General features: G+C 44.9%; 1 protein-coding gene and 1 long non-coding RNA gene across 3 annotated transcripts in view; one reads left to right on the plus strand and one right to left on the minus strand.

Annotated features, from left to right (window-relative positions):
* The window catches only part of NEDD9 (neural precursor cell expressed, developmentally down-regulated 9), a 182,126-nt gene that overhangs the window by 43,959 nt on the left and 114,255 nt on the right, over window positions 1-23,912 (plus strand). The window contains exon 2 of the mRNA XM_042985723.1: window positions 22,501-22,686. Coding sequence (XP_042841657.1) covers window positions 22,675-22,686 — 12 coding nt within the window. The 5' untranslated portion in view covers window positions 22,501-22,674. The remainder of the gene's footprint in view (window positions 1-22,500; window positions 22,687-23,912) is intronic.
* Window positions 13,041-23,912, minus strand: part of LOC107178993 — a 35,558-nt gene continuing 24,686 nt past the window's right edge. For both annotated transcript variants that reach the window (XR_001509522.2, XR_006217488.1), the window contains exons 2-3: window positions 14,734-14,807; window positions 13,041-13,299 (exon numbers count right to left, since the gene is read on the minus strand). This is a non-coding gene — a long non-coding RNA (uncharacterized LOC107178993). The remainder of the gene's footprint in view (window positions 13,300-14,733; window positions 14,808-23,912) is intronic.

A 23,912-nucleotide genomic window follows, 5' to 3' on the forward strand; every position in this document is an offset into this window, starting at 1 on the left:
AGCCATGGTGGATCATGGCTAGGCAGAGAACTGGGGCGGAAGCAGAGACGGAGCCCTAGCTGAGAGACACTGAGGGGCTGTCCCACTGAGCCATGGAGTGATGTTGGCACCCCAGTGGGCTGAAAAGTAGAGCGCTAAGCTGAAGATTATTGTCCTTGAGGCTTGAGGTTTAATACTGCTTGTCCTATTAGAGTTTGGGCTTACAAGGGACCTGACACCACTTTCTTCTGTCCTGTTTCTCCGTAGGAATGGCAGTGTCTATCCTATGCCTGCCCTACCACTGTATTTGCAAAGCAGGAGACTTGTCTGATTTCACAGACTCACAACTGGAGAGGAATTTGCCTTAGGATGAACTTTGAGTCTTACCTGTATCTGATTTAGATGATATCTAGATAATACTTTGGAGTTTAGACTTCTGAATTGCTGCTGGAATAAAGTTAAGATTTTGAGGCTATTGTAATCAATTGAGGTATTTTATATACAAGAGGATATAAATTTCAGGGGGACAGGGGCAGAATGCTGAAGACTGAATGTCTGCACCCTCCCCATTCATATAGTGAAAACTCATCCCCAGTGTGATGGTATTTGGAGGTGGAGCCTTTGAAAGGTTGTTAAGTCATGAGATGAAGCCCGCATGAATGGGATGAGTGCCCTTGTAAAGGAGACCCCAGAGAGCTCTCTTGTCCCTTCCTTCACGCGAGGACATAGAAAGAATATGTCTATGAGCCAAAAAGAGGTTCTCACCAGATACCAAATCTACCAGTGCTTTAATCTTGGACTTTCAAACTCCAGGATTGTGACAAATAACTTTCTGTTGTTTACAAGCACACAGACTGTGGTATTTTTTGTTATAATAACCTATGTGAACTAGGACAAAAAAACTTCCTTTCACTGTCCTAAATATACCTACCTTCCCCACCATACCACTTTCTCCTCTGCCATGTTCAGGCAAACTAGAGACTTGTGAACAAATCAGTACTCACAACGATCTATTCTCTGGGTTATGCATCTCTCTCAACTCTGTCTTTCTGAGCAGAGGAATTCTCATTGTTTTGTTGTTGTTGTTGTTGTTGTTGTTGTTGTTGTTTTAGCTCTTTTTATGCCAAAATCCCCATATCTCTGATATAACTTTGGTGGACTTACTCTTTCAGTTTGATTCCCATTGTTCCCCCGTGGGAATCACCAAAATGGATGCCACCAAGAGCTCCAGCTTGAGCCCTAAGGAACATTTAGGAAGACAGGGTTTGGTTTGGCCCGCTCTGATTTAGTTTACTTAGTATTTTCCCCCAATATCAAGAAATATAGATAGATGTAGCTTACCCAGTGAGGTCGTTGACTTCTGTAGAAATTTTTACAGTGAGTACACAATATTCCATGTATGCAAATTATATCATAAGCTAGCCATTCAATGGATTATGTAAAAATAGGCCCTAAAACTCAATCCCCAAAGCAGGGCTAGATTAACTAGGAGGGATTTGCTTGCTTAAGGCACCAGCAGAATTCAAAACAAATGGTTTTGATGGACTTATCCAGAATTTTGTAAGCAGGTCAAAAAAAAAAAAAAAAAGGGGGCGCCTGGGTGGCTCAGTCAGTTAAGTGTCTGACTTCAGCTCAGGTCATGATCTCACAGTCTGTGAGTTCAAGCCCCACATCAGGCTCTGTGCTGACAGCTTGGAGCCTGGAGCCTGCTTCAGATTCTGTGTCTCCCTCTCTCTCTGACCCTCCCCTGCTCATGCTCTCTGCCTCAAAAATAAATTAAAAAAAAAAAAGTTGTGTTTTGTGGTTCAGTATTGCTTTTGTTTGGGCTTACATATGGGAGGGGGCACCATATTACTTCAGTACTTGGAGACTTGGTCTGAGAACTAAAAGCATGTAGGAGAACAGGAGACAGGCTCATCTTTGTCATATTCTTTGTCTTTCCTACTGCCCTTTGGTCCTGGTGTTCACAGAACACGTGTCTGAATGGGAATGGTGAGTATTTGGCTTCTCTTCTCAACAGAATGCACATGATTAAAGTGAGCAAAGGTTACTTTTGCTACCTCTAGCCCATGACTTCACATCCTCCAGTTTATTCTAGATATCTCCCTCTTAGTCTGCCGCTCAGTCTCATGGCGTCCCCTCCTTCAGGTCAGAGCCTTCAGCTGTCTGGGATCCTGTCAAAACATCTTGCAGGTCCATTAGTCATATTAAAACTCAGCACCAGTTCTTTATAAGTTAAAGGTCATCTCCCTCCCAGGGTAACGTGATACCAGTATGGGTCAAAGTCTTAGCTGAAAAAGGAGTGTCTAACTGAAGAATTGTAGTTATAAACCAGCAGAGTAGATAACTGGGTAGGGCAGGCTATCTCTCGGTGCTTCCAAGCCCCCATTATATGGACCTACCTGCACTGTCCAGTATAGTAATCATTAACTGCATAGGACAATTACAATTTCATTAGTTAAAATTAAATAACATTTAAAATTCAATTCCTCACCCACATTGGCCACCTTTCAAGAGCTCAAGAACCACACGTGTCTCGTGGTGACCATGCTGGACAGCACCAATGTTAAACATTTCTCTTATCCCAAAAGTTCCACTGGATAGTGCAAGTTTAGACAATTACTTTCTTGGCCTATGCAGAGGTGGTCTACTCCCGCCCTAATGCAGGATTTCTCAACCTTAGCACTACTGCCATTGTAGATTGGGTCCTTTTTTGTTGTGGGTGGCCATCCCTTACATTGTAGGGTATTTAGAAACACCTGTGGCCTCCGTCCCTTACATGCTAGTAGCACCCTTCTCCCGCTTGTGACCATCAAAAATAATCCAGACATGGCCAAATGTCCCCTCCTAGGGGACAAAACTGCTCTCTGTTGAGAATGACTGCACTAAAGTTGGCTGATGCTTTGGGGAGCGGGAGACATCTGTAAGCACTCTTGTGAGCAAGAAGGAAAGTTGTGAGCAGGAAGTTGTGAGCTCTTAGAGGGTGGGGACTCTGCAGGGGGCAAGCTGTGCACATTTCAAGTGCTCTTGAAACATTACAGATGAGGAGAATGTCAGAGTGACGTTTATAGCCAAGAAAGATATTCTTCCCTGGTCTTGGAAATTCCCTTGATGCTAAATTGTCATGTGTTTCAAAGCTCTAAAGAACTGCAGGGAAGGCTGTAAATCCAAAGGAAGGCAGAGAAAAGGCCCAAGAGACAGATTGTGGGTGAGTTAACTTATTCCAGCAAAGGTGAATGGGGTTGCCCCCGGCTTCACTCTGAGATTTTCAGCCTGGTGTGCTAAGCCCCCTGTTCCCAGAGTGGCCATTCATGCACTAAATGGCCATTACTGCCTCATCAGCAGCTTGTCAGCTGTAAATTCTAATCCCAGGCCGGGTCTCTCTTCCCAAGACCAAAGTCATAAAGATGTTTGCCCTCACGCAGATCTCTGACATGCACTAGGCCGCCTGTATGTGTTTGTCTTTGGGCCCTCTTGAGAGCTTAGCACTTCTCTCTGACCCATGCTTTACGTGGTACACGTTGCTCCTGACCACGATGGCATGCTTGTGCCTCGCCATGGAATTCTGAAGCAAGACACTAAGGGTGGAATCCAAAGACTGGAGGACTTAGAAGTCTCAAGCAAGCAAATGTTTTTCATTATTTAAGATACTAAGGAAGCCAAATTCTGAAATATTTATGGCCACAGCCTCCTTTGTGAGTTGTCAATGACCTCTTTCCTTTTAAGAGGCATCTTCTGGAGAGGGAGTCCTCGGCCTTCTCCCCCCTGGGGCCACTAACTCACAGCAAAGCTGAATCTACCGTTCCATGGGAAGACTGGTGGAAAGTTTGTTTGCTACACACTTCTAGCTGAAATGAATGGAACCAAGCTCAGGAGAAGTCCAAGTTTATCACAGAAGGCAAAGCAGAGACAAAGGACCACTATGTCAGCTGCCTACTTGTGGCTTTAATGTTGCTCCAATTGTTTTCCTGTTTTGAGGGACAATGTCAACCATCTCATAAATAAACGAAGACAATTATTCAACAGTTCTGTCAACATGGAAAGAAAAAAAAACACCCCATAGAATACTTTTTATACTTTATCTTGGGGTGAGGATGAGTGGCACAGTGTCTTCTTGGGTGACCTATGCTCTTTGCTTTTATCCAGGGGCTATCAAAATTAACCTGCTCCATCTGGAACTTCTGCCCAATGGCCTGACACCATGGAAGCCTGTCCAGTGTGACTTGAGCCCTCTTCCATGTCTAAGAATTCTTTATATAGAAGAATTAAAAGCTGGGGCGCCTGGGTTGGTTATGCATCTGACTTTGGCTCAGGTCATGATCTCACGGTTTGTGGGTTCAAGCCCCACATCGGGCTCTGTGCTGACAGCTCAGAGCCTGAGACCTGCTTCAGATTCTGTGTCTCCCTCTCTCTCTATGCCCCTCCTCTGCTCATGCTTTGTCTCTCTCTCTCTCTGTGTCTCAAAAATAAATAAATGTTAAAAAAAAATTTTTTTAAAGAAGAATTAAAAGCCATTCTGGTAGTTGGTGTTTCCCAGCGGGGATAATTTCAACACTTTGAGTGGGCTGACTGTTCATCGCGACAGTGATCTCAAGGGTTATAACAGGACATATTAGCATTCCCAGATTCTGGGCACAAAATTCTAGGGGTGACTGCCTTCAGTCACTGTCACAACCAGGTGCCTCCTAACACACTCATTTCCCAGCACCAGTTAGGGGGTATCTCTACCACCACTGAGTGCATTGCAAGAAGTTGGGACCCAGAGATACTAAGGAACACTAAGTGACTTGCTGCAGGTTACACAGCTAGCCAGTGGCCTAGATTGGTTGTGACCACACCACACCAGGACAGTGTCCATCTGTGTCTGTTGTCCTAGCACACTTATCAACAGTAATCCCTCTCACTCTCAAAAAAGTCTCCGTTTGGATAATAAATGATGTGGTCAGCCTACCTAAAACTCAAGTCTCCTAACCATCAATTTATTACTTTTCTGCTACACAACCTTCCTCTTTCTCTCTTTTTTGTGGCTCTCACACACCTTTCCTCCTATCTGAGTCCGTTTCTTGTGTTCTTGCAATCTAGTGATCCTCAAAGTTTGGGTGGGTATAAATCACAGTGTCAAGTCCAGACTGCCTGAACTCTGGGGCCTTTCATTCCTGAGTGGACAAGGAAGCAAATCACCCCAAGAATAGGATCAACCAGGCCCAGGCGAACCCACAGTCTTGATATTGACCAAGCCATGGACAGCTACCCACATGCTCCCACATTCTCAATGACAAAGGCTGGAGGGGGGCAGGAGCAGGGAAGCTGGTGAATTTTTTTTGACTTTTGCTTTAAATGAATCCACACTGGATTGAAAAGAAATACACTGTAAAACACCACCCATTAGGCTGCGCACGTGCAGCACGTTCAGATAACTCAAATATGGCATCTGTATTCTTTGATAACACTTTGAAATACCCTAGTGAACAATAAAAGTTAGGAAGAATCGAGAAAGTGTTTCTCATAACAAAATCAATCCCTTTTCCTCATCTGCCCCACGGGGCCAAAAGTACCAGCGTCTTTAATTGGTATATCAGGACCACCCTCAGGAATTTTTTATGTGCTGGAAGCACACAATGCAATTTTGGTGGGGCCCTGCAGCAAGCTGTGATCATGAGCTGAGGGCAGCCTCGTTCTGCAGCTGTGCTTGGTTTACTATATTGCTTTTAACTTGCACAGGAGCTAAAAATACTTGTGCAAAAAAAAAAAAAAAAAGGCCTTCTGATAACAAAGCTCGGTGAACTTGGGCGAAGCTAGATACGATGAAAATTTCTCCATGCGGAGGTGGGCCGTAAAAATGGCTTTTTTTTTAACGTAAGGAACTTGGCTGTCCTGTTTTTTCTTTTTTAATGTTTTATTTATTTTTGAGACAGAGAGAGACAGAGCATGAATGGGGGAGGGGCAGAAAGAGAGGGAGACACAGAATCGGAAGCAGGCTCCAGGCTCTGAGCCATCAGCCCAGAGCCTGACGCTGGGCTCGAACTCACGAACCATTAGATCATGACCTGAGCTGAAGTCGGACGCTCAACCGACTGAGCCACCCAGGCACCCCTTGGCTGTCCTGTTTAATGAAGAGGCTGTTGTACTGACAAGTCTTTGTAATGAGTACTTTTCCTGACAGCCTTGGAAATACCTCTTCACAGACTTCATTCACTCCACAGTGAACAACGCAGTCTTCCGTGCTAGCAAACCTCGGTCTGACTCCATTGTATCCCTAAGAAGGCTGTGTGATCTCAGGCACGTGACTTAACCTTCCTTGGCCTCAGCTTCCCCAATTGTGAAATAAGGATACTGGCCTCCACCTTACAGATACTAATTGTGTTGGTGTGAAAGGTGGAAGACGATAATGCATATAAAGTATTTATCATAGTGCCAGGCTCATATTAGCGGCCGTTATGGTTATCTACTCCGAGCCTTTTGAGCTCAGTCGCGGGCCAAGTGCTGCACAAGGCTGTGGGACCTCAAAAGTTAATAAGATAAAGATTCGGAATCAAGGTCTTTCTAACTTAAGGGTAGTAAATATACACACAAATACTTACATTGGGACGTTAAGTGGCACGTAAGGAGAGGCTATTTGCATCTGTGGTGAATTCTCGAAGGTGGATAAAAATTCTCCAGGCAGAGAGGGTAAGAAGGCATTCCAAGATGGCTCAAGTAACCATGTACCTAGATGAGGAGAAAAAGAGGATAACTTTTTGTGAAGTATAGTCAATATACAGTGTTACATTAGTTTCAGGGACACAATACAGTGATTCAACAGTTCTACCCATTTCTTAGTGCTCAACATGGTAAGGGTGCTCTGAATCCCCTTCATCTGTTTTACCCATCCTCCCGCCCACCTCCCCTCTGGCAACCACCAGGCTGTTCTCTGTATTTAAGAGCCTGGTTTTTGTTTGTCTCTTTTTTCTTTGGTTGTTTGCTTTGTTTCTTAAATTCCACATATGAGAGAAATCATACGGTATTTGTCTTTTTCCTGACTGGCTTATTTTGCTTAGCATTATACTCTCTAGCTCCATCCAGGTCATTGCAAATGGCAAGATTTCTTTTCTTTTCTTTCTTTCTTTCTTTTTTTTTTGGGGGGGGGGCGCTGAATAATATTCCATTGTACGTATGTATGGAATATGTCTTCCAAGATGGATTCCACATCTTCTTTATCCATTCATCTATCAATGAATTAGTGCTTTCATTCTCTTTAAGTAAATACCCAAGACTGGAATTACTGGATGCTATGGTAGTTCTATTTTTAGTTTTTCGAGGAAACCCCATACTCTTTTCCGCAACGGCTGCACCAGTTTGCACGAGGGTTCCTTTTGCTCCGCATCCTCAACAACACCTGTTGTTTTGTGTGTTGTTGAGTGTAGCCATTCTGACAGGTGTGAGGTGATATCTCATTGTGACTTGAATTTGCATTTCCCTGGTGATGAGTGACGTTGAGCATCTTTGCATGTGTCCGTTGGCCACGTGTATGTCTTCTTCAGAAAAACATCTGTTCAGGTCCTTTCCCCATGTTTCGGGGTTGTGGAGCTGTAAAAGTCCTTTATATATTTTGGATAATAACCCCTTATCAGATATATCATCTGCAAATATCGTTCATTCTGTAGATTGCTTGATGGTTTCTTTCACTGTGCAAAAGCTGTTTATTTGGATGTAGCCCCAATAGTTGACTTTTGCTTTCATTTCCCTTGCCAAGGAGACATATCTAGAAAAAATGTTTCTATGGCTAATGTCAAAGAAATTACTGCCTCTGTTTTCTTCTAGGAATTTTATGATGTCAGGTCTCACCTTTAGGTCTTTAACCCATGTGCAGTTTATTTTCATGTATGGTGCAAGAAAGTGGTCCAATTTCATTCTTTTGCACGTCACCGTCCAGTTTTCCCAGCACCGTTTGTTAAAGAGACTGTCTTTTTTCCACTGGTAAACTTTTGTTTTAGTTTCAGCCTGATTTTCACAGCATGGATTATGACTAATTTAAAAAGGTAGGACAAAGCCTGTTGTTTGTAAGTTTTGCTCCCCTGTCTCCCAGCAAACACGATGAGCTGGAGACGTTGTGGCACCGAGAAGATCGTTAGGTCAAAAGAGCACATCCCCCTGAGGTCTGAGCCATTCAGTCTTCTATCATCTGGGTCTCGGCCCAGATCTGCCCGGAACATTGCTTGGTGGCAGAGTAGTCCGTGATGGGCCAGCTCTCCAAAGTGCTTTACAAATGCCCTCTGACCGGCACAGAAAGATTTTTTTGGTGTCAAACGTTCCAGTGTAAACCTCAGAAACCAACATATACAGCGGGCTCCTTTGGGCATGTCTGTAGTGTTGTTTCCTACCCCACCACCTGATCAGAGGCACGTGATCATTGACACCTTACCGAACCCGTGGCCTTGGCAGAGAGAATCATAGAACTGGGAAGGATAGGTGAGCTTGCCCACAGCGCACTCAAATGTTTCAGCTGGAGAGGTCCTGGGTTTCAGGAGACGTAGAGATGCTGTTTTCGGTTGAATGAAAGTGACCGTTTCAGAGATCTCCCCAGGAAAAACTGGCCAGGCAGTGGGACCATGAAGGTAAGGAGCAGGCAAAGGGGTGCTCCCAAAGGAAGTCACAGAGCGGCTGGCTTGGTAACCCCCAGGGGAGCCTGGGTTCAGTGTCCTGGAGGGGTTCACCGGAGCTGCCGTATTTATACCTCTGAATCTCTCAGCCATTGGGTCAGCACTGCTCCCAGGGAACATCCTGCCTGCTGTCCGCGCACACAGGCCAATGGATTCCTACAGGCTTAGCACAGCCCGCCCACGAAGAGACACTGGCTCTGGCCTTAGAAAATAAAAGCACACAGGCAGAGCTCAGTGCAAAATGGAAATGTAGGCACCCATTTTTTTTTAAAGCAAGAAAAAGATGCCATTAGAGGTACTGAAATAAAAGCGTTTCCCTTTCATCCACAGTCTCTCTTTTCACTTGTCACAGCTTGTTTTTTTTTTTTTTTAATTTGCTATTTCATGCCGCTCTAAGAAGAGGGACATTTAAATTTTAAATTATTAGCGTGAATTTTACCTTTCATCTCTACATTGTGTGATGCCGGTTGTAAATGCAAATACGAGAGCGTTTAACTCATATGCTCATCGCCAAAATTACCCAATTTGCATATTTTGTTCTCACCGTCAGGGTGGAAAAGCTGCGCAAAACTAACTCAGCTGCTTTTATGTCATTTCTTGATCACACCCATTATACTAACAGTCGCCACCTTTGGCTTAGAAGGTAAAGAAGGATAGGAAGGAAAGGAGCTCAGGGTTAGCTAGTAAAGGGACGTAACGTCAGTACAAATGGACGAAGGGTATTTTGGTCATTGGTATGTCTTAGCATGTCATTCCTTTCTTTCTGTGTTTGAAGCAAGTTTTGGTTCGGAAGGAAAGTGTGGCCTCTGGGGGCGGCCAGTGTCCCGCCCTCTCCCAGCTTAACCAGTGGAAGACCACCAGTGGTGTTCCTTCTGAATCGCCAGGAACTGCCGCACATGTGGGTCCCCTGGAATCCCGGTTCCCGGCGAACTCGCTACAAGCACGGAGTCATGAGAAAAGGCAGACACTCATATTGTATGCATCTCTCGTGTTCTTGTGCGTGCTCTGTTGTCCCATCAGAGTTCACTTACAACATACAAGTTCAAAGAAAAACACTATTAAGAATTTTAATATGGTGGCAACAGAGCCTTTAAACCCAGCCTGGGGTCCTTCTGAGAAGGGTCACACATACCATGACGGTGACCCGGCAAGCAGGAAGACAGCATATACGAAAATGCTAAAGAGACCCCAGGGCACATGGGTGGAGCCCAGAGAAAGAAAACTAGGAGGCTGGGCCTGCACCCAGGGGAGTTAGTGCAGGAGGAGTCCAGAACAACCAAAGAGACTGATTCTCAGAGGTTACAGCCCTAGAGCACAAGGCATGTCAGGAAAGAGGAGACAAGAAGAGACAGGGGATCAAGTGGAGGGAACAAAGTTGGAGCTCTGGTTAGCCAAGACCCAAGTCACTAAACTGGAGGCACTGGGAGAAGTCCATGAAACAAAGCCAAGGATCACACAGAGGGGCAAGATACCAGCAAAGGTTATCATAAACCAGTGGCCATTTGGATCTGATCGCATCCCAGAATGCTGAGCGCCCCAGTGGCATCCCTGTAAGCGTGGAAGGTACTTGTCATGGGCCGGCGAGGGGCAACCTCCCTCCCAGATCCTTCCCACCGCTCCAACCTCCTGGTAGAAAATGAGACAATCACTCTCCCGCTCCTGCAGAGAGCAATCCCTTCCCCTTCTCCAAAGCTCTAGGAATGCTTGTCCCCATGGCTTCATTGTGGAAACGAGCTGGAAACTGGCCCCGTGGAACGTGTGACATGGAACGCGGTCATGGTGACCCGTCAGTTCGCAGGCCACTGGGTCCCGTGGTGCATCCATAAGACTTTGCAATAACAGCAGCTGGAGACTGTCACTTGGGCGGTGTGTAAGCCACCTGCAGGCCTCCTTCTGTCATTCATGACTCAGTCATCTGTGTTAACTCACAGCAGGGTTTCTAAACGTTGGCAATATTCACATTTTGAGCCAGATAATCCCCTGTGTGAGCAACTGTCCTATGCACCATTAGACGGTTAGCAGCACACCTGACCTCTGCCCAGTGGATACCAGTAGTGTCTCCCAGTTGTGACAATCAAAAATGTCTCCAGACATTGCCCCGTGTCCCCTAGGGCGCATAATCGCCCTTAGTGAGTCAGTGACTTAGAGTATGTGGCCCCTGCTGAGGAACACACCTACAAAGACATCACTTTCACTATGTGCTCTTAGCTGACTTACTCCACCCTTTTTTTATAATGCTTATTTATTTTTGAAAGAGAGAAAGAGTGTGTGTGAGCAGGGGAGGGGCGGGGAAGGAGATACAGAATCTGAAGCAGGCTCCCGGCTCTATCAGCACAGAGCCCAAGGTGGGGCTCGAACCGACAAACCATGAGATCATGGTCTGAGCCACTTAACCGACGGAGCCACCCGGGTGCTCCTGACTTATCCCACTTGTCTGTTAACTTGCATCTTTTTTTCTGAAAGCGTCTCTTTAAGGTCTCATCTTCCTGAGAGCACAATATCCACCCCCCTCTTGGCTATGCTAATAGGGCCTTAGCTGGTAGTAAAGCCACTTAATGGATAAGTCTTCTTGTTCTTGTCCATCCAGAAGGAGTTACATGAGCCATTGCAAACTGCTGCAAAACATGCATCTCAAGGTCTGCAAAGATTACTGGAAGCTCACCATCCCTTTTTTTTCTCTCTCTTAGGGCATGGTGTACGAATACCTGGCAAGACCTCAGTGTTTGCTAGCCTTGTCATATGTCTTATCTCATTTAATCCTCAAGGAAAAAGTATAGATAACTCCTATAAAATGCCATATCCAGTTTTACAGATGGGAAAATGAGGCTGGCAGTTACGAAGTAACTTGCCCAACATCACCCCAGTCACCCCAGTAGTAAATGGATTTGAACTCCAGTTTTTTTGGCTGCTAATCTAAGACCTTCTCACTTCTACCAATGCTTTTCAACTTTACTGCACATAGGAATCACCGGGAATGGGCAGGGGAGGGGTGTGGAGATCGTGAACAATGCAGATTCCCAGGCCTTCTTCCACAGAGACTCAGAAGATAGTTTTAGGACAGGTCCCAAGAATCAGGATTTTAATGTTTATTTATTTATTTGAGAGACAGAGAGAGAAAGAGAGCTTGCATGAGCAGGGGAGGGGGAGAGAGAATCCCAAGGAGGCTCCATGCTGTCAGCCCAGAACCCAACATGAGGCTCCAACTCATGAACCATGAGGTATGACCTGAGTTGAGATCAAGAGTGGGCCGCTGAGCCAACTGAGCCAGCCAGGTACCCCTCCCCGCCAAGAACCAGGACTTTAAACAAGTGCTCCCAGTGATTCTAATGCAGATGGTCTAAATCCATGGCCTTCCCTGGAATCAGTGCCTACCCTGGTTAGATCATGAAAAGTCTGGATCAGCTCGGAAGTTGGATGTCTGCATACTTTAGCTTTTCAAATAGTCTGGAAAACAAGGGTTACAAGACATCTCAGTATGATGTGTTTCCAGGAAAAAAAATGTTAGCAAACCATAAGAAGAAGAATATTTGGAGGGCTCAGTTCCCATTAGAATTCAGCAAATGCTCCAGAGGATCTCCCAAGGTTCAGATCTAGTTTAAGGGGGAAAAAAACGGCGAGGCAGGTTAGACTTGCAGACTTGAGTTTCTGACATGAGATCACGAGCCAAATCAAGAGTCGGACACTTAACCGACTGAGCCTCCCAGGAGCCCCACAGTTTGAGGTTTCTATACCTTAGTGTGAGTTTTGAGTCACAGTTTTCTATCTGCCTCAGACACAGTAACATTTTAGGCCTATTCTCCATTGCTGAGTATTGAGGAAGAGTAGACTTTATCACAGGGAAGGAATTTCCAGTCTCATTCTTATAATATTTCACAGGATAGTGGGGAAGGAAGGGAGGTGGTCATTGTCAGGACAAGGATAGATCTCACGGTACCAGAAGCAGAAATGCCATTATGCTCCCAAGTTCCCATGTGGAGAGGGGCTGTGTGAGTGACTCAGTGCATGTGTGTGTGTGTGTGTTTGTGTATGAAGGACTTTTGAGTCTAAACTTGGGTCAGGCATTCATCCCAGGTCCAGGCAGCTGTGAACAGTAATGTGCAACCGTGTTGCCCAAATGGAAATCTGGAACCGACCTCTCTGAGTGAACAGGACAACCAAGGGTGTCTATTTGAGCTGGGGAGATGTTTCAAATGGCGTGTGTGACAACCCCAAAACAAAATGGCTTATCATCATTACTTTATTTAAAAAAAAAATTTTTATATTCACTTATTTTAGAGAGAGAGAGAGACAAACTGTGAGTGGGGAGGGGTGGAGACAGAGGGAGACACAGAATCCGAAGCAGGCTCCAGGCTCTGAGCTGTCAGCACAGAGCCCGACACGGGGCTCAAACCCACAAACTTCGAGACCGTGACCTGAGCCGAAGTCAGACACTCAAGCGACTGAGCCACCCAGGTGCCCTGACCACCGTTAATTTAATAACAAAAAAGATCATAAAAATAGAGCAGAAACCAAATAAATTCTCTGTGCCCAATAAACCTCTCACTGAAATCACCTCCCTGGCTTCTGAGGTTATCCCATCGCTGTGTCAGAAATAAAACGGGGTGAGCTGGGCAAATTTTCACCTCTGCCTCAGGTTCTCTTCAGCAGGTAGTTTCCTAAAAACTGGCGTATCAAAGAAGATCTGTAGAGTAAAGCAAACAGAGAAAGTTTTTTACATTTTTTAAAACAAAAGTGTCTCTTTCGTGAGTATCGGGAAAAAAAAAAAAAAGAACCCAACAGATTTCAGGGCTCGCCTATAGGGCATATTTCAAAGTGATGTGTAATGTCACTTTAGGAAAGTGAGCTGTTTCTTTTTTCAACCTAAAGATAAAATGACCAGGGAGAAGGCAGCCAAGACTCTGAGTAATCTTATTGAGGGTTCCATTTTCTGAGTATGAACTTATGCTAGCAACGGCCCCTTAGTAACATGAAAACAAGCCAAGCTAGGCAGTCCCGCATTTATGAGACATAACCTCCAAGGCAGCAAAGTCTGAAGGCTAATTCTGGTTACATAACGTTCGTGAGTCACCGATGCCATCAGATATTACAGACAACTAGACAGTCACCCGCCCTCTCCCTGCATTTTCAGAGCACGTAGGCTCCCATGGACCTCATTCATCCAACACTTGCCTTTCGCTCTCCCTTCTTGCCTTATTTCCTATTTTGTTCCTTTTCTTTTCTTCTCCATTCTGTGCTATATTAGTCAGGGTCCTCCACAGACACAGCAGTAGTAGCATGGATATATAGCTATAGATATTATGATTTAGTGTAAGGAAGTGGCTCATATAAATATGAAGAGGAACAAATCCAAAGGTCTGCAGTCCGTTCAAACGTCAGCTGTATATATAACTGCTTATGGGTTTTCTCCCCACATGACCTTCCCCACATGACCCTGGAACCTAACATGTCGTGTTAAGTTCATCATTTGCTCCCCGACTTAATTCTGAATTTTCTTCCTCAGGATGATGCTATCAGCCACCCAATCTCCTCCACTTCTATCTGGGAGACAATTATTACAAACGCTCCCTCCAACCTCACCTTCGAATTCCAATCAGATATTACACTTTATCCCCCGACTGCCTAAATAGCTACTTGCTCGTCATTGTTTCTGTCTTGAGCTTAATGGGGACCCTCTGGTTTTGCATCTGGATTTTAGCAAAGCTCTGTGATGGATTTCTCGCCACCTCCACACCAGCCGCCTTTCCAATTCATCCACTGGGTTCAGTGTGATTTTTATGACAAAGAAATGTGATCGCATTACTTCCCAGTTAAAAGCTTTCAAAGTCTTCCCCTTTGCCTTGAGGATAAAGTGGCAAGAAAATTTCAGTGGTCCAGCAGCAAGAGTTAAGACAGTGGGAGCTGGCATGGCAGGTTGGGGAGCGGGGGGCAGTGAGAAGGAGACCTTAAGGAGATAGAAAGGGCAAGACCCCATTGCTGAGGCGATGCGGGCAGTGACCATAAAGAAAGCACTGACGAAAACCTCTCTGCTTCTGACTTGGATGACTGAATAAATCACGGTCCCGTTCTCCGAGACTGGGGACAGACACTGTTCTCTCTTCGTGGCCAGTTGCGTTACCTGGGTGGGGCGCCAACGTCTGGGGAACCAAGCCTTCAGGAAACCTGAAAGTTTGGGTGGAGATGAGTCAGAGCCTAGTAAAGAAAAAGAAATAAAAATTAATACCAGATGGGGAAAGAAGGCAGTTGAAAGTCCCTGTAAACAGCATCCAAGAACTCCACAGGAGTGGAAGGTGCAGCAATGTCCTCTCTTCTGCTAAGAGATTCCTGAAAATTTGCTGGCAGAGACCAGGAAAAGAATCAGGGCCGTGAGCTCAGCAAGACATTACCTAAGCGCAGAAGGGTTTAAAGGACCTCATAACTCCGACTTCCACCCTCGTTTATTTCACGATCATTGCCATGCCCTCTTTCTTGGTCAGGGTTTTGGCCTCAGTTTGGAGTATCTTGATGTTTGTAAAAAATCTTAAAACACATGTTACTTCATTGCTATGCCCCCAGGGTGCACGTGTGGATGTGCCCTTGGATGAACCCACAGCCCTGTTCGTCCCACTGTTTACTCTTACCCATTTGCAACAAAGGGAAGGCTTGTTTCGTAGATCTCGAGAACACACCTGGGAATTTCCAACTCACTTAAAAGCCAGTCCCTTGCAGGGATCATTCTGAAAGAACCGAGGTCACTTGAAAGGCTATACCCCAACATTTAAATGGCTGCAACTGGGCCAAACCACCCAGTTTGAATGTTTAGCCAAATGCCAGTGTGTCCGATGCATTGGGGTATTAAATCCCCGACAAATTCCTCTTCGGCATGGCCTGACGAGATCACGGGTATTTATTTACCGTTTTGACACAAATGGAAAAAATATATACCGTAACTAAAAAGAAGTTTCTTAGGTAACCTGGTTAGAATCCTGAATGAGGCCCAAGGGCAAGCTGAGGCACACAATCTTTCTGCCAAAGCACAGCAAAGAATCTGACTTTTTGCTCTGCAAGCAGGTGGCTGATGGACTGTTTTATGAAGGGTTTTAATTAACTCTTTCTGTCTTAGTTACCTACCCAAATAAACTATGTGAATCCCAATACGGTAGAAGGCCTCCATCAGCTGGCAAGCAACATCTCAGAAAGGCTCCACGGCCCAGGGACATAAACCTCCCAAGGAAGACAACTTAGTAAGTGCGTAGTTTCCAGAGGCCTCTATTTCAGGTGCTGTCAGCAGCCAGACAGTGGAAGGCCAGTGTGCTCCACTGAGTGCATCGTCCCAGTTCCAGAATCACGTTTACGCGGAAATGTAAGGGGCACCCGGCTGGTTTTAGCCCCTGCTCTGTTCCTCTCTCTCCAGGTCTCCTCCTCTGGGGGAGCATTGCCCAGTCTCCTGATGAGGGTCTTTCTGACACGTTTGCCCTTAAGCCTGACCTCAGGATACTCCCCAGGTGGAGAAGGCATAACATCTTTGATGTTCACAACTGATAAATGCTTAGCTTCTGTGCCTTTTAATTAAATAGTGCTGCAATCTCACTGGCACCTCCAAGGCCTTATCTAAAAGGCACAGCAAAGTGGAAACATCACCAAGGGTGACAGGGTCAGAGATAGACTGAGACATGCAGACGGAGAGAGAAAGATACTGTTTATGGTCAATAATGCCTTTCCTGGTGTCCGACCAATTACATATCCAGGTGATAACCTATATGACATATGGAATTGAGGGCACACACTTTTATGGCTTTTCATCTTGCACATGAGGAAACAGGCAGAGAAACGGCGGAGTTGCCCAAAGTCACACACAATGGGGACTAGGGCCCAGGCCTCCTGACTTCCAGGGCACTCCCTACCACGAACATCGCCAGCTGTATATGGCGGCATGGGAGATAGAGAAGGTTGGAGAACCTGGTTTCTGCTAGTAGCTCCCCAGGTCCTTTCCCCTCAAGGATTCCATTTCAGGTCCTTCCATATAAGGTTCAGATACCACATAGAGAAACATCCAAGGATAAATAAGAAAAATGTAGACTCGGGGGTCCACTGGCTTCCATATAGGAAATGAAACTATTGGCCCAGAAACGAGGAACTTAAGACAGACGGGTCTGAGGAAGTCACAGGACTGCCTTCCTCCGCTGTGCTTACCCCATCCCGCAGGTAACTGTCCTACAAGCAGAAACCCTGCCATTTTACCCAGGCCTAGGTCAAGAGCACTGCCCCCTCTTAATCTCTTGGTGGATTCCACCTCACCCCCTCCTTCCTTTAGAAAGAAGTTCTGTTTTGTTGTTGTTGTTGTTGTTGTTGTTGTTGTTTTTTATCACCAAGACTTCTCACAGAGCTTCAGGGAGTTTACTTCAGCATATGGCCTCAGTCAACAAATACTTACTGAGCACCTACTGTGCACCAGATATCGAACTAGGTCCTGGGGAAACAAAGGTGGGGCAGCCACAGTTATTACCCTCAAGAACTCATTAGCTGCACATCCTGTTCGTGCACAGGCTCTTGTTCGCACACAGGGCTCAGCCCCAGGTGGGCAGTGAGCATATTTTTAACCCCCAAATTCCAACACATGGTGCTCAAGATAAGATTGCTTTTTTTTTTTTTTTTTTTTTTTTTTTTTTTTTTTTTGAGAGAGAGAGACAGAGAGAGAATGGCGGGAAGGGCAGAGAGGGAGAGAGGGAGAATTCCAAGTAGGCTCCACGCTGACAGTGCAGAGCCTGATATGGGCTCAAACTCATGGACTGTGAGATCATGACCTGAGCCGAAGTCAGACACTCAACCTACTAAGCCCCCCAGGTGGCCCAAGATTGCTTTTCTAATGTGTAAAGTTTTAGATGAACCTCTTTAAAAGGCTTAGAAATTAAATTGCATTAGTAAGTCTTTTATCAAGTCTCTTTTACTGACAAGAAGTAGATTTCATTAAATCAAGCCTTTTTGAGAAAAATCTGTGCAATACGTTTGTCGAACCCATAAGCTTTGACTTGCAAAATCTTATAATCATAGTCTATTGTGGTGAGAAAGGATCTGAGATATCACCTGAGCCAGCAGATTTAAATTTTGTATTTCATTTTTTAAACAGCAAAGTGTTTTTTTTAAGCCAAATATCACCAAGAGCCCCAAATTGAAACCAGTTAAAACTGGAATGGCTGTGGCCAAAGGAGAAGTGCAGAGCTCAGAACCCTTGCTTCTTATCTCCCTCTCTCATGTGCCACCTCTGCTCCCACAGATTTTGGGAGCACACCACAGAATGACAATCTCTGCACACCACAGAAATGACAATCTACCAACTCCTCTTGTCCCGGATGAGGAAAGTGAGATCCAGAAAGAGCATGGCTTCATTTTAACTGATTACATCTTCAATGACCCCATTTCCAAATAAGGTCACATTCTGAAATACTGGGGACTAGTTCCTCCACATATGAATTTGGAAGGTAGGGGAGGGGGACACAATCCAATCCGTAGCATTGCTTATTGCCCTGTTTGGATGTCCTTGGCCAAACAAGGAAGTCTCTGATACCTGGTCCTTAAGGGAAAGACGTGAGCATAGTTGACAACTACTGGTAAGAAGTCAGGAAAGAGATATGTCAGGCACATAGAGATATGTCCCTGGGTAGACATTGAGGCCAGATGGAGAGATACGTTTTGGCACAAGAGGAGAGACACTTCCTTTATTGTCACAAGGAGGCGGGCGGGAGAAAGGGATGAGTTTGGATACAAAATGAATCAGCAGATGAGGAGGAGAGAAGTCGAGGGAGTTCACCTGAGGTGGTTCTAGCTTTCTTCATGAAGCAGGAGAAGACACTGCCTGCTGGGGCTGACAATGGAGGTGGAACTACAGCTCAGTAGGAACTAGGGTTCAGCAGAGGGACTGGCACTGAAACGAGGACTTGAGGAGAGTGGAGAAAAGTTTGAAATAGTCCTGTGCATAATGGACCAGAGCCAGCTGTGTCTAGAGTATGCACCCACTGCATCATTACAGGAAGGGATCTATTACTAGAATAGAAAGGTGGGGAAATGAGAGGGTGAGCAAACCAGGGGGAACAGAAAGGGGCTGCCTGACAGTAACAAGGGCCCAGATGGCATGGGTGACCAAAGTTTATAGTGGCACCATCTGCAGGGTGTGTGGTTTTTTTCGGCAATGCTCAACAGCTGGGCGATTGGTGTAGAGAAAGTAAACAGTTGAGTACATCCAGAGCTGGGCTTTGTCCAGGAGGGTGCATTACAAGGACAAAGGGGCAAGGAGGTTGAGGATATGAGCAAGGAGAAGGTGACTTGAGAAAGCTCAAGGACGCGAGTAGGTGAAGAAGAAAGTGTGCAGTGAGGAGGCTCTGCTCATTTCTGCACAAGAGGCTGGTGTATGTCCCTTGCTTTCTGTTGACCAGAGCACATGGTTATTGCTGCCTCCTGGAGGAACAGATGTTGCCAGATGTGACATGCTAACGAGCCACAAGCTGATGGGCTCCCCCAGCTGAACTTTCTCCTCTAGGGTGGTCCTAACTGGCCCCAGCTGGGTCATTTGTGCCCAGTGCTGCCACAACTGTCAGAGCATGCTCTGGGGACATGTGTGCCTCTCTGGAAGGAAGAGGTCAATACCACCTGCCTATCTAGTGTATTGGTTCAGCCCCTGGGTCAGTCTGCTAATCAGTGCTATTTTAAAGTGGGCCATCCCTATTGGTTTGGATTTCATTGCTGTGAATCTTCCAAGGGCACAGATCTTCTCTTAGCTGCCATAGTTCAAATAAAAACTGTGGATATTACTACACATATCATTGGTATTATTATATACCTCTACTGATGTTATTAGCACTCAGTTTGAAACCCTAAGCTCCTAGAATCACTTCAGTATTTTCAGAAACAAATCACTGCGGAGAAAAAGAAAAAGAAACTTTTGAGTAGGACACTGAAATATTCCTAGTACGGAAAGGTTAAAACTAAAAAGAAATGCCAAACATTGTCAGGAGCAGTGGGGTCCCTCACACCCCACTGGTGAGAATATAAATTAGTACAACCGCTTCTGTTTTCCAGTAAATAAAATAAACGCCTATCTATCATCCAGAAAATTCCATTCTTAGGTATATGGACAACAGAAATAGATAAAGGTCTACATAGCAGTATTATCCACAATGGCCTCATACTGGAGATGACTCAATTGTCCCTCCACATTAAAATGGATAGGTATCTATACACTGGAATACTATATGGCAATAAAAATTACAGACTACAGCTGTTGGCAACAACATGGACGAATGCCATGAACATAATGCTGAGCGGATGCAGTTAACATAAAAGAATACATACTGTATGATCTATTTTTTCCGAGCTCAAATATAGGCAAAAGTGACTCTAGTGTATAGGAATGCCAATTTAAGGGGTAAAGTCTAAAGAAAGGCAAGGAGGGGATTACCATGATAGTCAGGATAGTTACCTTTAAGCAGGATCACCCCTAACATTTGTGGGGCTTAAATAGAGAACTACAGATCATCGTCCTAGGCCTAAATATTTTAAAGTCAGTTAAACTAACACTATATGAAATAAAAGCTGCTTTATCCTCCACCTTGACAAATAACATCTTCATGGCAATCTGGAAGACCAGGCTGGACCCTAGGATTCTTGGGCTGCTTAGAGCTTGTCACTGGAATGTGTGGCACAAGAAGAGGTGGCCTTCGGACTCCCAGGCTGTCCGTCTTCTTCCATGTCTGCCCCATCCCATACCTCAAGGGCCCCTGTGTCCATGTATGTTCATCTGCAGCCTCCCGCACATATTTGCCCCTAGGCCACCTCTTGGGAAGATGGGCCTGAGGAAGAGGCCAGAAAGTGGACTCAGAATCATTTGGACAGGGAATCCCAATGTCCCAGTGCTTGGTGAATGGTCTAGAAAGGGAGACATAGGTTCCAGGTGGACACGGCCTCTTGACCTCAAAGATTCCTCTCTCCTTGGAAAGCAATATTTCTGGAGGAAATCTAGAAGCCTAAAAGCACAAGGCTCAACATAAGGTCCATGGGATGGGTTTTAGGGTAGTATTGCCTCTAAAGAAAGGGGTTGTATTGGGAAGAGGACCTGAAAAATTTCTGGGGTCCTGGCAGTATGCTGTGCCTTAACCTGGAAGGCAATTTATGACAATTTATTAAGCTCTACATTTGTTTTATATAGTTTTCTGTATGTGTGTTATATTTCACAATAAAGAATTAATGAAATCTATCTATCTGTCTACTATCTATCTATCTATCTATCATCTATCTATCTATCACCTATCTGTCTATATATCTATCTATCATCTATCTATCTGTCTATCTATCATCTATCTATCTGTCTATCTGTCTATCTATCTATTCACCTATTGCTTCTGATACTGTCATTTATGAGATCCCTCTGTATCAGCTCTGAATGCTTGCCTTTAAGCTCAGACACCTTGTACAGTTAAAATGCCTCAAGGCAGGAATACTTCAGGGAGAAATGGAGACAATTCTGGAAACATAGTAACTCTCACTGCTGGTTTTCTCCACCATCTGGGGCCCAGATACTTCGGTGACCATGGATGGGCTCGGGCAGTGCACATGAGTCATGGGGCCATGTCCTCTTGCCTAGCCACTGCAGAGCGCCTCAGAGGAAAATTCTCTTTTCCCCATCTTAACCAAGATTTTAAATACTGTGTTTATCAAACCGAAATTACAGGAAGCTATTCCCATCCTAGCAGAAGTGAAAAGAGACCAACTCCCAATTATCCTCTGTTTGGAAAGCAGTTCTAAGAAGCCTTCCCTTCCCCATAAGGGCAGCTGGATAAATTCATTAGTTTGCTAAGCTTCTACTATGTGCCAGACACAGTCCTTATTTTTCTGCTCCACACTTCAAAACACCCATTTGGTTTTGATTTTTCATCCTTGATAGGAAAAACACTTTCCTTTCACAAAGATTCAGATTCCCGGTTCTCAAAGAGATTTCTGTGTAGCCCATGTGGTTTAAATATCAGGACTTTTCTAAGAATATATATTTCAACTATGGTCCATATGGATACACACGCATTCACATACACACACACACACACACCATCCCCAAACTGAACTTTATAGCAGTGAGATGATGAAAGGGAAGTGAAAATCTGGCCCCTACTAACCAACCAAAAGCCCAGTCAACTTTTTTCCCCCAAAAAACAAAATTCTGGGCTTTGCATCTAAGCTGTTTAAAAGCCACATTGCCAAAGCGCCAGTTTTCCTCATTTTAGGGAAACAAGAAAAGCATATGGCTGCAGTGACCTTCTCGAGCTGTTGATGAGAGGTAGAGTCAGGGACATGTGGTGGCTTCAATATGATAAAAGCAACAACATAAACAGGGATAATGAAGCAGTGGGTGGGGGGGGGGTGGAAGAACAAGTGAAGTCAATGTCAGTCAATGGCAGGACTAAAATTGTGGACGACGGACAATGAAGGCTCACTCACTTCTACCATTCTGTCCCAATATGAAACACCTGGCAAATATCTACCCATCACTCAAGACTCCACCCCAAGTTTCCCTTCTCCCTCCTTTATGCCCTCACCAGGTCCACTTCATATTCTATCAAAGTAACTGTAGCATTTTACGGAACTATATATTTTTGGTTTGTCCTACTAGACTGTGGGGTCATTGGGGACAGGATCATATTTTATGCCTTTTTGCAATTCCAGCCAATACGTACTGAGGGTCCCATAAATGTTTTCCTTGGTTGCGTGATTGAATGAATGAATGAATGAACGAATGGTGGATTTCATTCATGGGAGTATGGATTTGGCTTTTCCAACTGCTATGATGCAATCCTTAAGTGATAAAAAGTGTCTCAGCCTCTGCCAAGGTTTACCCATTTTCGCATTTTTAACTTCTTTTCAGATTCAAGAAGCTGTGAATTCCATAATGTCACACACTGGCATGAGAATATCGTGTATTCTTTAAACAGAGTTATGAAAAGAAAGAAGCTGGTCAGGAGACTAAAACAGGAATTGTCCTTTTCAAGATCCGGAACTCCAACATTCCTTGGCTTCACGGAGAGAAGCACCTGCGAAAATGTGGGCAAGGGTGAGTAGTGTTGGAATCAACGTACATTTCATGCACTTCCTTTTTGTCCAGTTCAACTCAGACTCATTCCTGTGAAATAATAATCCAAATGGTGTTCCACCCTCACTCAGGATTGTAATTTATGTTTGGAATTAAAGGGCTAATTTCAGGTCACCGGATTTTGCTCTGTTAGGTGAATCCTTTGAGATGGATCTTTTGCCCACAGGAAATCCTCTTCCACTCAGAAATCTCGAGGGAGGCAGTCTTCTGGAATAAAGGCAGAATATTCCCCTTAGTATAACCAGTTCCCAAGCAAGTCTGAAAGTTACACTCACTGACAACTCAGAAGTTGATCACCTAGGTTAGATTAGCCAGGTCTCTGGTGCCTCCATTCTCTCTCTGCCCATCAGTGCTAAACCATCCCCTTTCCATACAGTCATTCCACAAGAAAGTCAATTCGGCCTGGGGTGGAGGTTAGGGTTAAAATAGTTGATTTGCCCATCTAACCAAGGCTTCCTAAAAGTTTTATGGAAATTAAGTCGAAGAAGTGATGTGTGATGCCCCTGTTCATTGACTTGGAAGCAGGCAGCATGGCATGATGCAGTGGCCCTGGGGTCAGGCAGAGCTGGACTTATGTCACTCTTATGCTGAGCCAGTAGAGTGACCGGGAGCAAGTTGCCTGACTCTTTTTAATCTTTGTCTCTGAATTTATAAAATGGACACAGGAAGGTTGTCCTAAGGATTAAATGAGAAAACGCACATGAAGCAATGTGTGCTCAGAGGAAGAAAGGTTAATTCCCTGATGTGCTGGGATCCACAATCTGCTGTCTGTATCACATGGAGAACTGACCATCATGACAAAATAGAAGGCAACTGGGCAGTCATTCAATCCAAAAAGCGCCGTATTTCGTTTGCAGGAGAAAGGCTAGAAGTCGAGTAAAATGACAAATGTGTCTTTAAAACATTTTGATGAGAAATAAAAGGATTTGCAGGGGAGTCTTTAAAAACCAAATGGCCATATCACTGTAATTGTTTTTAAAATAGCGATCTCTTAAAAGTCCCTCTAGTCCTAAGATCCTATGATACAGAATTCTGTCACAGAATTGGACATTTCAGAAGCATCAACCAAACTGAATTACAGTAGTCCCCCCCCTTACCCGGTGTTTTGCTCTGCATAATTTCAGCTATCCACGGTCAAGTGCAGATGATGCATTCTGGAAGCAGATGACCCTCCTTCTGAGTGTCAT

Source organism: Panthera tigris, chromosome B2, assembly GCF_018350195.1.
Source record: "Panthera tigris isolate Pti1 chromosome B2, P.tigris_Pti1_mat1.1, whole genome shotgun sequence".
Lineage (NCBI taxonomy): Eukaryota > Metazoa > Chordata > Mammalia > Carnivora > Felidae > Panthera > Panthera tigris.